The sequence below is a fragment of the Catharus ustulatus genome, chromosome 3, assembly GCF_009819885.2.
Source record: "Catharus ustulatus isolate bCatUst1 chromosome 3, bCatUst1.pri.v2, whole genome shotgun sequence".
NCBI classification, from domain to species: domain Eukaryota; kingdom Metazoa; phylum Chordata; class Aves; order Passeriformes; family Turdidae; genus Catharus; species Catharus ustulatus.
Genome location: NC_046223.1, coordinates 78,129,755 through 78,142,763, shown reverse-complemented (window position 1 = coordinate 78,142,763; position 13,009 = coordinate 78,129,755). Strand labels below are relative to the sequence as shown.

The following is a 13,009-nucleotide window of genomic DNA, read 5'->3' as shown; positions in this document are numbered from 1 at the left end:
AAGACAAATGAACAGAGAGGTTTTCATGGTTTGAGGGTTACAGCATGTCCCCAGATCCCTACTAGCAGACCCTGTTTCTGGTTTGGGGCTTCTTAGGACTTGGAATAGCCTAATTAATCAGGGATTTAGGTTCCTCTTAACATTTTTGTCATCAGTTTAGTCCTATCCACATTTGCTAAATTGAATTAACTGCATGGATTCTCAGTCTGTTTGAAAATGCAACTGCTTGTCATCATGTTTTTTTACACCAGTGTCCTTAAAGCAAAGAAATACTGAACTAAGTGCTGCTGACCTCATATCTAGATCCCTTTTTTAATCTTTTATGGTTTAGTTCCCTTGCTCTTTTTCTTTCTTCTTGTGTTTCCTCCTACCTATCTCTGCAGACTTTCTTTAGAAAGTTACTTTCTGAGTAAGATTGCTGTATAAAGTCTTCCTTGCATTGTAGGAACAAAGGAAACCTCTTTCTTTCCACTTTTTAAATGCCTTGTTTTAATAGGCAGTAAAGTTTTACCAGAGAAAGATTAGGGCTGCAAACCTTGAGATGGGAAAAAAGACTACTGGGCAAATTGTATTTCTAAGATACAGTAAATAATTGTACATTGAATTGTTACTGTAGTGGCAAAACATTCATTAATTCATTATGGAATTTTTTTGTCTATTAAGAGTAGAACAATGTATGACACTAAAAGCCAGTAATTGAACATTAAAATCAAGTGCAAATTGAATATTAGAAATAAACTTAAGACTCCAAACTTTTAACTTCTCTTTTTAGGATGCTTAAAAGGAATACAGTAGGCTAAGAAATAGCAAATAGCTTGAGCCTATTCAAAAGAAATAAGATCTCTGGACTAACTGCTGGTCTGCTTTGTACAATGTTTTGTCAGCAGTCTGTACAGAGTATTCTTCATAGGCCATGTCCTAACCTTGAGTTGCTCTCAGAGGCATCAGTGTCTATGTGAACCTGGACAGTGAGCAGTAAAAAGAAAACATCACCTTAGAACATGTCGGTATCTGTAGCTACTGGAAGTTTTTTCAGATAATTGTTCCTTCAACCCATTCCTCTGGTGTATTTGCTATTTCTCCACTGAGGGACTTCAGGTTTTTTTTCTTTTCTACAGAAAAAGTCTCTTCTGCGACTTTGTTAAGCTTTGTGTTTGTTAGCTTATTATACTTGTTGTTCCAGCTGTCTCTTTTTCTTTTTTTTTATGCACACAAAGAGACACTCCAAGAAATTAACAACTGCTGTCACTCCACTGCAATTCTGTTTTCTCAGAAGAGTGTGCAGTTTGAGAGGCTGAAGGATGGATAGCTTTGTTGGTTTTATAGTATACATTATCTAAAATATATCTTGTTTTTAAAATATGCTTTCATTCTTGTTTTATCACGCATTAGGTTTTGGGTGACTATGTTTTGTTTCAGTAGGTGTGTATGCATATGTTTAAACTTCTTGTTAGGAAAGTTTCTGAATTTTCTTTTTGTGGATCTTCTCTTTCTTCCTGTGCTTGAGTAAAAAGGCACTTCTATATGATCTTAAAAGTCTCCTACTCTTGTTTTCAGGGTCCAAATTTTACAGTGTAGTATAATCTTTATAGCGAATTACTAATCTTGCTCCAGCAAGACAAGTATTTCATTCAGGAGTCTTTTTTTATAATCACCTTCCATCTTACACTTAAGAGCTTATTCTTTTGAAATATTTGGTACTACCAACACAAGTAATCTTGAAAACATAGCTGTTGGTGCACGATGAAAATGATTGGTGCTGGTTTTCCATTCTTCCTATTAGTGCTGGTGTCCCTACACACACAAGTGCCCTACAACCTATCACCTATCTGAATTGCACTTTTCCTGGATGAAAAATAAGCACCCATTGTTTTTGGCATTCAGTATATTACAATATGAAGGATTTGCATTCTCTACGCACATTATCTAACCTCAAGCTTTGAGTCCCTGATGGGCTTTTCAGAAAGCTGGATCATGCTCAAGTTCTGCATTTAGACAACTAGCAGAACCTAGGTGAAGACTCTTGGTTACCCTGAATCCTCTTGACCAACATTTAGTTGCTTCTTAGCTCAGAATAGTCAATAAACCAAATTCTCTTGGTTGTATTTGTAAAAAAAGGCCTATTCTTCCATTCTGTGAGGGCAAAAAAGTCTCATTTGCAAATAACATGGGCATATTTTTAAAAAGTACACCTGTAAATGGTCACCTCTCTTCTCTGTTAATGTAGTACGTAAATGGCATTCTCCAACTCAGCCACTGAGCAGATTGCAACTGATGTGAGCACTTCAGCAGCTTTCTTTTCTCTCTAGGGCAGTTGTTGTTTCACTTTCAACCAGTATCCATAGCACAGAAGATTTTTCAAATTAAAGCAAGGACATTGACCTGCATCTCAAAAAACCAATTATATCAGTACAGATCCCAAACCTAAAGGTATAACAAGTCTCTTAAGGAAAAGGTGCTAGGCAAGCAGAGAAGTGAAATGTTAAGCAGAGATCATATTATGGGGGATTTATGGTATTTTTTAAAGGCCTCTCAGGCTTTCTTTCCTGGCTACAGAGCTATCTCACAAGTTGTGTTGCCACCGGCAAAATCCTCAGATCTATGAAGTTGTATCTGCAAAAAAGGCAGCATTAAATCTCAATTAAAATTTTTGAGCTTGCTTATGCAGCAAGATACAGCAGTGTAACTAGTGCACCTAGCCTCTAATCCTATCTACACAAACAGCTGGTGCTCAGAGCTCCACAAGCCTTGCTTTGCCACAGAACTAATATACCCTTGAGTAAGTGTTCAATATTATAAGTAGGTATCCTCTGCTTTTTCCTGATTCTGAAAATTTATCTTCTTCAAAGGAGGAAGTGGGTTTTTTTGCTATACAAGGGAACTACATATTAGGAAAAAAGTCAGAAGCAACTGTGATTTTTTGATGGGGAGTTAAACTTACATGCACAGGAATGCCTATGTTTTTTCTCTTCCTGCTTCATGCTCCTTCTCTGTTTGGCTTTGCTCACATCATTTTCCCAGCACTGTGACTTAGTCAGGGCTTTCTGGTGGGCAGGTGGCCATCACAAATACATAGCTTGTGCAGGTATGTTATTCATATTTCAGCCGGCCGGCTACAGTTTTACAAGCCAGTCACAAAGCTGCTGAAGAGCTCTTTCTGCAATTCTGGCAGAATCAGAGAGAGCAGCAGTTTGCTGTTCCCAAACCACATGGAAAGAAGAGAGGAAGAGACCACTTGCTTTAGGAGCACTTTTCTTTGATCAGCTTCATTTTGTGCAGAGCCTTTTCAGGGCTTTTGAAAGAGGCATGGACTGGCTTGTGCTGCATAACTAGGATGAGCTTTATATTCAGGAAGATAAAAAGCGCTTTCCTGACAAGGCAGATACAATTTGCTACTGAGCTACAGTAGTGAAGAACTCCAGGTTCTGTAGCTAGCACAGTATGGAAAGCCACCACCCCTTTCACAGATTGCTGTCGGTCATAAACTAGCTGTGATGTGGACAAGCAAACGTGGAAGTTAAGGTAAAAAAGGTTCTGTCTGCATGCTACCAAGGCTGGCCATGCTGCTGAGGTTCTGATCACTTTGCATGGCATTTATTTTCCAGCTGTGCCAAGGGAAGGAAAGGGTACCTCCTGTACCCTCTGAGACAAACTTAAAAGCTTATTATTAGAAAGCAACGCTGCTGACATGTGGAGTGTCCTGACAATAACTCTGGATTGTCTGGAAAATTTTCTTGCTGACAGGACTGTATTTTTATTTTTATATGTGGCGGTGCTGGTGGATATAGAGTCAGTCCAGAACGGCCAGCAGGGCTTTAGCCATTTTCCCCTGCTGTTCTGAGAGACTCTGTCCCTGGCTAATGTCTTTTGCTGTACAGTTGGATCACAGTAAGAAACCACTGAGCTGTTGCATAAGCAGCTGGGGAGTGACAGAGTGTGGAGAGGAGGAGAGGATAGATGACAGTCAGGGGGAATGCCGGGGGCTGCTGAGCCATAGCAGGATGCTGTGCATTGCACAGAAATTTGTAGATGGAAGCTGAGAACAGTTTTCTTCAGGAGGGGTCAAGATTCAGATATTCACAAAATAAGCAGCAGTACCCCATCTAGCAATTGACAGGAAGGTTTAGGGTTAGCCTTTGAAAATAGCGACTTTGTAGTTGCTGTTGTCCTCATAATTTTTATACTTCACATTTTCACTCCATAATGTGTAGCTGTTTCATAGTTTGCAAAACAACTTTGAAAATCAGGGATGTTTTTACTTATTTATTCTGCAATTCTGTGCAGATTTGGACTGATAGTTTTGCTCTTATTAGGTGCATTTTATAAGAATCTGTGTTTAATGCTATGAGCACAAGGCTGGAAGGAATCAAGTGAGGTCATTCTAGCCCAGCCCTAGGACCTGGGGGCACAATCTGATCTCTCATTGCTTAGTGGTGCTTGTCTAACCTTGCTCTTACCAGTCTCCAGTGATTGATTGCTTAGGGATGGTGCAGAACCTATCTTAATGGCCACCTGTCCTCGGGGTGCTTTTAGGTAATTTTTCTAAAAGTGGTCAAAGTAAAATTTACCACCAGTGAATGAAATGGTTCTATACTGTTCTCAGAGTGCAAATACACACAACTGGAATCTACGGAATTAACAAATAACTCAAAAACAAAGGAGGTGGAGAGGGGAAGAAAAAGAATGTTGTAAACAGTAGAATAAAAATATGCAGTCTGAGATCAGCAGCTCATTCAGTTTTCAGCCTTTTAACTCTGTGCAGCTCTGTTGAGCCTTTTCATGCTGGGCTGTTTTCAGAAATCTGTGGACAGGCATGGAAATGTGTGGAAGCAAGCCTGTGTTTGGTTGTTGGGGGGGAAAAATCCACTGTTCTGGTTGCAACAGAGGAAGCTTAACCGGGAGAAGTGAGAGTTAATTCCAATGAAAAGGAGCAGTCTTCAGTTTCAGAGAGCTAAAGTAAAAGCACCGGGGGGCATATCCATACAGCAGTGACTTGGAGATAAGAAGTTGCACACTGGCTATCCTGAGGCAATCAGGTTTTCTTTAATACTGCGGGTGAGAAAGCTCCAGCTAATTGAAAGTGTGCTTTAAGAAAATCTAGCTGTTAGCATAAATGCAGATATACCATGGCCAAGACTGGTAAAACATGTCAGAGAACAGGGAAAGCAATCACAAATCAGCCTGCTTTCTAACAAACAATAGTTTGCTTGTGATCCCTATCAGTTCCCACTTTTATAGTCCTGAAGTATCTACCTAGATTGTCTGCTTCTAGAGGTACCTACCTCTGACACCTCTGTTAACCTCAAAGACTCTGCTCTTCACCCACTCTGATCCCAGGAGGGATCCTCAGAGACTATATTGAGGTCAAGTGTTTCTACCTGAGGAAATCCTGAGACCAGCTGGTGGTGAAGACAAGAGTTAGCCCTGAATTCTTAAGAATTCTAAAGTGTGAAAAGTAAGGTGATTTTTTTTTTTTATTCAGTGTCCATGGTTTTAAGAATCTTTGCTTCATTTTTGTTTTAAAATATTGTCCTTTTCCTTTGGAAAATATCAGTACTAGACTAGTAATGAAAGTTATACCTCTGCAAGTAGTGATGTATTTTGGACTACTGGCAAAACCTTGAGAAACTGGAGAAATTAGTGCAAAAAATACCAGAGAAATAGGCATCAATATTCTTGATGAGAAAGGTTATATTTTCTGCACTATTGCATAATCAGAAAAAAAACACAAAACATATCTGTCTTTTCTGGAATGACTGCGAAGTCCCAATTGCAATGAAAATATGATAAAACAGTTTCCATAAAATTCAATTTTCATTCAATAATGCATTCAAGAAACAGACATATTTTTTGCAAGCCTTGCCTGGTAAACTTGGAGTTAACAAAGCTGATACCCCATTACTGTCTCTCTCTGTGTGTTGCTGCTAAATGCAGTTGCTTGCTGATGGAATGCCAAGACTTGCACTTAAAAAGAAGCCTTGCTCAGTTTTGTACCAAGAAAAACAGTCTTGTACTGATGAAATACTACACTTTTAACTTGGGGAAAAAAGCACCTAGAAAATACTTGCTACGCCACAACACTCTGAAATGTACTTTATAACAGAACTATCAAAAGTACAGAATTCTTCCAGCTGGCAAAAACTCAGTAAACTTTCTCAGTAATCTCTTTGACAAAGTTTTCCTTTCAGACTCCGACATGTATGGGGGAGGGAATCCACAGAAAGGAAATTTGTGATTCTGTGGTGGAAGGAAAGCCATGAAAGAGGAAGGGTGAATTAAGGTGACTTGCCTGGATGGCTTGTAACAAATGTCTCCTTAGTGTCACCTTTGTAGTGAGAATTACAGTGGGATATTAATGGACACACAAAAAAAAAGAAAGACATAAATAAATATGGAAAAGACTCTCCATTTTGGAGATTATTATAGAAAAAATAATCTATGAATTCTAGTGCAGCACAACCTTTATGTCCTAGTGCTATGCACAAGCTAGTTCTCAAAAAAATCCTTTCCAACCAAAACCATTTATGATGCTATCCAAATAATATTTGTCAACAAGTGCTTAACAGATGCCTTCGCTGTACTTACTGCTGCCTGACTGTGCACAGGACTCAGTCCCAGAAGCCATTTGCTGGTCCACTCCATAGGTTCCTCAGTCTGCCTTGTGAAGCAGAGAAATTATTGATTCTGTTAACACTCCATCATGAAAAATCGTTGCTATTCCCAGTATACATCTTAAAAGTTATTACTATATTACACAAAAAGGAATACAAAAATAGAACTCCGTGAAAAAATCCTGTCCAGCTCCTCAGTGTATAGATACTTTTAGGAGTCTGCTCAGCTCCTCTGCTTCCTTGCAAGACTCTCATTCAATTTTTAAATGGGTCTTGCTATTAGAACGCTTTTCCACTATCCCATTAGCAGTAGTTTCAGAACAAAGCATGCCAGCGATGCCAATACATCTAATGGATCTGTAAGTTTGCATAAGGAATGGTTAGTTCTCTTAATCCGAAGGATGCAGGACTATAAAGGACTATACAGCCTGGATGTAGGTTAGTGTTTTGGTAAAAAGCGAAAACTAAGAACCATGATCCCAGATCAGGAAGGGGGACATGCATTCACAAGGCAGCAAAGCCAGGAGAGGAAATTAACCCAGAAAAGACAAAAATTGGTAAACTCATCTGTTTAACATGGTCAGATGTTAATATTGGTACTTGAGATAGGACAAACAAGTGATTACCCTCACATTGGCTCTACAGTTCAAAAGCTTCCTGCACAAATGCAACAGTCTGGACAAACTGGAATTTCAAGCAAAGAATATAATACACAATATCTGGTCATTTCCTCTGTAGTAAGAATTGTCATGTGGTGATGCAGGGGTTTGTTATTAGTTAGCAGAAGAGCTTAGTGTAAAATAATCCCTGTCAGAGACTTGAGGCTTTTAACTGGAGGGTGACTATGTTACAAGGCACAATGTTAAATTCCTTTTCTGGTTTTTCATCATGCTTTTCAATCCCTAGAAAATTATCAGCTCATGTGAATAAACACATTTCCCTATCTATTGTCCAAACTCAGCTCACACTATCTGTTCAGTGATAAGTTATACCTATCCATGTATTGCTTTCAATAGCACAGAAACAAAGAACAACTTTACATGAATATCAGCTCAGCCTCTTGCTTTTACCTTTTCCTGCATCTCCTAGAGCTGTTCAGCCTAAATTCCTTATTCCTTAGAGGTCCCATTCTCACTTTCCCTGTAGTAATGGAAGGAAGCAGTCTTAGGCTCTCATGGGTCATAATCTTCCTTCTAGACATATTTTCCAGCAACAATCAACATAGGCTAAAAAAAAGCCAATGTAATGTTGCTGTAAAGCCTCATTTTTCTCTGAGGGATTTAAACTGATGAGGATAAGTGGAAAAGCCACAGATGCACAGTTCCCCTCCTTTACTCCTCTCAGGATCATTTTGCTGAAAGCAGAGAGGGTGTGCTAAACCATGTTCTCCAGAAAAAGGGCACCAGACTCAGCATAACATATATTGTATATAATTGTAGAAGGTGTTTTTGCCCAGGCACTGACAGTGGGGACTGCCAGAGAGCCTCTCCGAAGAGTGGCCGGGGCCACCCTATGTCAATTCCATCATATTCCAACACACCCACTGCAGGGCATGGCTAAGTTCTGCAGCCAAGGTGGTGGCACCTCTGGGAAAGTGTATTTAAGAAAGGCACAAGCAGTGGAGAGTGGGGGTGAAAACATGAGGAACAACCTTGTGAGCACCAAGGTCAGAGAAGGATACCTTCTGAAGAGGTATCCTGAAGAGTACCTCCTCCAGGCACTAGAGCAAAGATTCCCCTGCAGCCCATGGTGGCCTCGGGAGGATCCTGTGTCAGAGCAGCAGGATGTGTTCTGTAGAAACAGGATGCCATGGACAGCCCACTCAGCAGACAAGTTGTTGGGGTTTTTTTCCTCAAGGAACTGTATCCCATTAGAAGAACTCATTTTGGAGGAAGGGAAATGGAGGAGGAGGAAGTAGCAGCCAAGAGGAATCGTTGTGGTCTGATTACAAACCTCCATTCCCTATCCCCCTGCACTGCCCAGGAGTGGGTAGGAGGTATAGGAGTTGGGAATGAAGGAGAAGATGAGCCTGGAAAGGTGACAGGGAAAATTTATTTTAATATTTGTCTTTGTTTCTCACTGTATAAATCTATTCTAAATGGCAATAAATTACATTATTTTGCCCCAAGATGAATCTGCTTAGCCTATGACAGTAACTTTCATCTTATTTTTAGCCCACATTTTGTTGAGGAAAGATAGTAAGAGAGTGGTTGGCCAGACAAGGTTAACCCACTCCTATAACTAAAACAAGAATTAAGACCATCCATCTTCCCAAAACCAGAAAAGATACTGTGGCAAATTCCTTTTTCTTCAAAATACAGTGTTAGAGTAAAGCTAAGCATGATGTTCCCTCCTTTTTCCTTTCCTCATCAATGGACGTGAAAACATTTCTGTTGTAACTGTAGTGCTGCACTCACACATCAGTTTTTACACTCACAAAGGCAGCAAAGTTATGTGTTATTAGTGGACTTCTGAAACACATTCTACCATATCTTCACTCTGAATTTAATTACTTATTTCATAGGTAGGAAGACATGAGCTATGAAAGTAGTGTAAAATGCTTGAAATTCACTTTCTGCTTTCTTTGGTTTTGATTATATATATAAAAATATATACATATACATACATCTACATAATACTGTATATTTTTCTATTTATAGAAGTGGAGGTTTTATAATTTGTTTTTTGTGGGGCTCCTTAGCCAAGATAAGAAAACACAAAAAATTGAAAAATGTGCAGAAAAAAGAAAGACAAATTTTACTGTAATTGCACTGCCTTGTAGAATCTGCAGTGTGCCAGTATATTCAGAACAATTTTCTGCTAACTGACTTCCCCTCCTTTCCCCTTGTATGCCATGAGTGCTGCATGGTTACTTTTTTTTTTAGTTTTACAACATCTGTGAGTTCTAGGGCTACATTCAGGATCAAAGGTTAGCAATTAACTACCCCTAACTTTGTTAGGTTTTGCAAGAACCATATAGAAGAGTAGTTCTGGAAAGAGATTGATCACTTCTCTCAGAAAGAAACAACTAGAGCCAGGACAAAGAAAGCTGTATGAACTCCTCAGCCCTATCTCCCCATGTAAAAAAAAAGAATACGTCACGACAATGCTGCATATCTCTACTTTTCCTAATTTTTAATACATAAAAACGTCATGAAATATGCAAGGACCTCTTTTATAGTAATTTTTCTTTATTTTTTCTTTATGTGGGAAATATATATGTGACTGCATAGGGAAACAATCTATTGGTGCTTCCTCCCCTAGGTATTTTAGGAGTCCCCTGGAGAAGGCATGAATGTCAATCCCTATGGACATCCCACTGGACATGAACTAAGTTTTCTAATATGAGTCTTATTGATTACACAATTAAAGTTTTAGTCACTTCTTTTTTCAGTCCTCTGATACTATGTCCTCCACATTCACACAAATACAAATGCAACCAATCTGCAGCATGTTATCCTTTATGCAGACACAAGGATAGAATTCAAGGGTAATTTTGTCTGTCTTCTGTGTTCCAAATGCTTAGCCTAGGTTTTAAGCAAAAAAACTTCTCAATATATACTGATTCACCAAGTATGAGACATATTAAAATCCTGCTTTTAATTTGTCAGTGAGTTTTCAATGTGAAGAAGAGAAATATCACCACTTTGTCATAGTGTGCAAGAACTCACACCCTCTCCCTTCAAAGGAAATTTCTGAGGTTGCACTTCAGTGTTACTGAAGTTCTATCTATTGTGATTGTTTTAACAGGACATATATATGTAATTTAATACCTGATACTATTTTCTCTCTTTCTCTTCCTCTTTTTTTTCTCAGAACAAATTATGACATCGACATCTAAAGGAATTTTCCGGCCATTTTTTATTATCTTCATTATCCTTGGTTGTTTCATGGCATTTATATTAATTTATATAAAACCAACAAATAGCTGGATTTCTGGTCCTATAGAATCAGCCAGCTCAGTGTTGAAAATGAAGAACTTCTTTTCTTCCAAAACTGATAATCTCAATGAAACTACTGTTTTGATCTGGGTTTGGCCATTTGGCCAGACGTTCGATCTAACATCCTGCCAAACGATGTTCAACATCCCTGGGTGCCATCTGACCATTGACCGCTCGCTCTATAACAGATCCCACGCTGTTCTCATTCATCACAGAGACATTAGCTGGGATCTGGCTAACTTACCTCAGCAAGCCAGGCCACCATTCCAGAAGTGGATTTGGATGAACTTGGAGTCTCCAACTCATACTCCACAAAAGAGTGGCATTGAACACCTTTTTAACCTGACCCTGACTTACCGGCGTGATTCAGATATCCAGGTGCCTTATGGCTTCATGATGGTCGGTACGAGTTCCTTCACATTTGAAGTACCAAGTAAGGAAAACTTGGTCTGTTGGGTTGTAAGTAACTGGAACCCCGAGCACGCCCGAGTCAAGTATTACAACGAGCTTAGCAAGTACATTGAAATCCACACCTACGGACAAGCCTTCGGAGACTACGTCAACGATAAAAACTTGATTCCAACTATCTCCACTTGCAAATTCTACCTTTCCTTTGAAAATTCAATCCACAAAGATTACATTACTGAGAAACTTTACAACGCTCTTCTGGCTGGATCAGTACCAGTTGTACTGGGCCCTTCCAGAGAAAATTATGAGAATTACATTCCAGCAGACTCTTTCATACATGTGGAAGATTTTCTCTCCCCCAGAGAGCTGGCAGAATATCTTCTGATGCTTGACAAAAATAACAAGATGTATCTTAGTTATTTCAACTGGAAGAAAGATTTTTCAGTGCATCTTCCTAGGTTCTGGGAATCACATGCATGTCTTGCTTGTGATCATGTGAAAAGACACCAGGAATACAAGTCCATTGGAAATTTAGAAAAATGGTTTTGGAATTAATTTGTGTTGGGGGAGGGGGTGTGCAGGTGTGTGTGGGTTTGGGTGTGTGCTTCTGTGTGCACTTTTTTGAAGAAACCAGTAAAGACTTCAGTCCAAGTGGAGAGGAAAGGAATAGAGAAAAAAAAGAAGGAAAAAAGACTCACATTTCATGGTTTATCAGTTATTCTCTCTTGGCTATCCTATTTATATTTTGTAAGAGATTTTAAAAGATCAACAGCAGCAGTCATCAATACTCAGTTTCAAATTATAATAGAGATACTAATTATGTGCACTGAAGAGTGATTACTTATTATAAATTTAAAACATGATTTTCCACATTTTCTGTGAAATATGTCCTGGTCTTACACTTGAAGTAGTAATTTTTAACAATTGAGAGGTTTTTGGTTCTAACATTATCTTTGCTGTTTAACCTATTTGGAAAATGAGGAAAGAATTTTTAAATGCCAGAGAAAATTTTAAGAACATAATTTGTTGTTCCAGGTAGAAATGTGTGTAGTACTTCAAAAGACAGTAAATTTTCATATGTACATCTTTCATTTAAGACCACAGTAGAGTACAATACCTAACATTATGGAAACATGATTAATTGTCCCCTTTTTAAAGGTAATGAACCTAGAATTATTTTTTTTTAAATGTATTAGAATATTGGATAGTCTTTGTTTCTAAAAATGTTTCCTAAAAAATTATGTTAGGTCTCATTATGTTGCTTCAGGAATGTATCTCTTCTCACCCTCTGTAGAAAAAGAAAAGAGATTTAGATAAAATTACCAATCCTGGTGACCAAAGCCCAGATTAATCCAATTTTTGAGTATATTCAAATGCAGCACACCCTTGGCCCTCGATATGTCTCAAGTATTTTTAACCTGAACTAGGGATTTAAGTAGTGTTACACTGAGATAAACAGATTTTAACAAAGGTGTTCGACTACATCAGCCTCATGCACTGAATTCAGCTGGTAATCATGGATTTTTAGAAGCAGTTTGCTGACAAATTTTAGAAAGCTTTTTCATATAATTTCTTGAATAACAGTGAATTTCCCCAGTGAATTTCTTCATGCAAAGATCTGTTGAATTTTAACTGTAGCTGGACAACATGATGTGGGGAAAAAATTCACTAAGCAGTCAATTTTCTGAGAGAAATATGCTGAATTCACTAAATAAGCTATCAGGCTGACATATAACCTTTCAATTTATTAAGCTAATGAATTTGGGGGTTTGAAAATATTTTATATGAGAGGTATTAAAAATGCACTCTTCAGAGCAAAAATTGCTATCAATATTTGATAAGTAGATTTTTAAGTATTAAATTTGCTCTATTAGCAAACAAAATTGTGATGGTTTTCATAACTGTTTAAAATGTCTGCTTTAAACGTGTGTCATTTGATTTTACTACTTCTTTCTTGCAGCTAAGACAAATTCCTGATTGCCATATATATTCATATATACAAGGTTGGTTTAATGACATGGGTATGTTTCAGTATCAAATGAAAGTAAA

General features: G+C 38.3%; 1 protein-coding gene across 4 annotated transcripts in view; it reads left to right on the top strand.

The window, feature by feature from the left end:
* The window catches only part of FUT9 (fucosyltransferase 9), a 104,519-nt gene extending 92,189 nt beyond the window's left edge, over positions 1 to 12,330 (top strand). For all 4 annotated transcript variants that reach the window (XM_033054986.2, XM_033054984.2, XM_033054988.1 and 1 more), the window contains one exon: positions 10,428 to 12,330. In XM_033054986.2, the coding sequence (XP_032910877.1) occupies positions 10,436 to 11,515 (1,080 nt within the window). In that variant the 5' untranslated portion in view covers positions 10,428 to 10,435 and the 3' untranslated portion in view covers positions 11,516 to 12,330. The remainder of the gene's footprint in view (positions 1 to 10,427) is intronic.
* Positions 12,331 to 13,009: the final 679 nt, after the last annotated feature.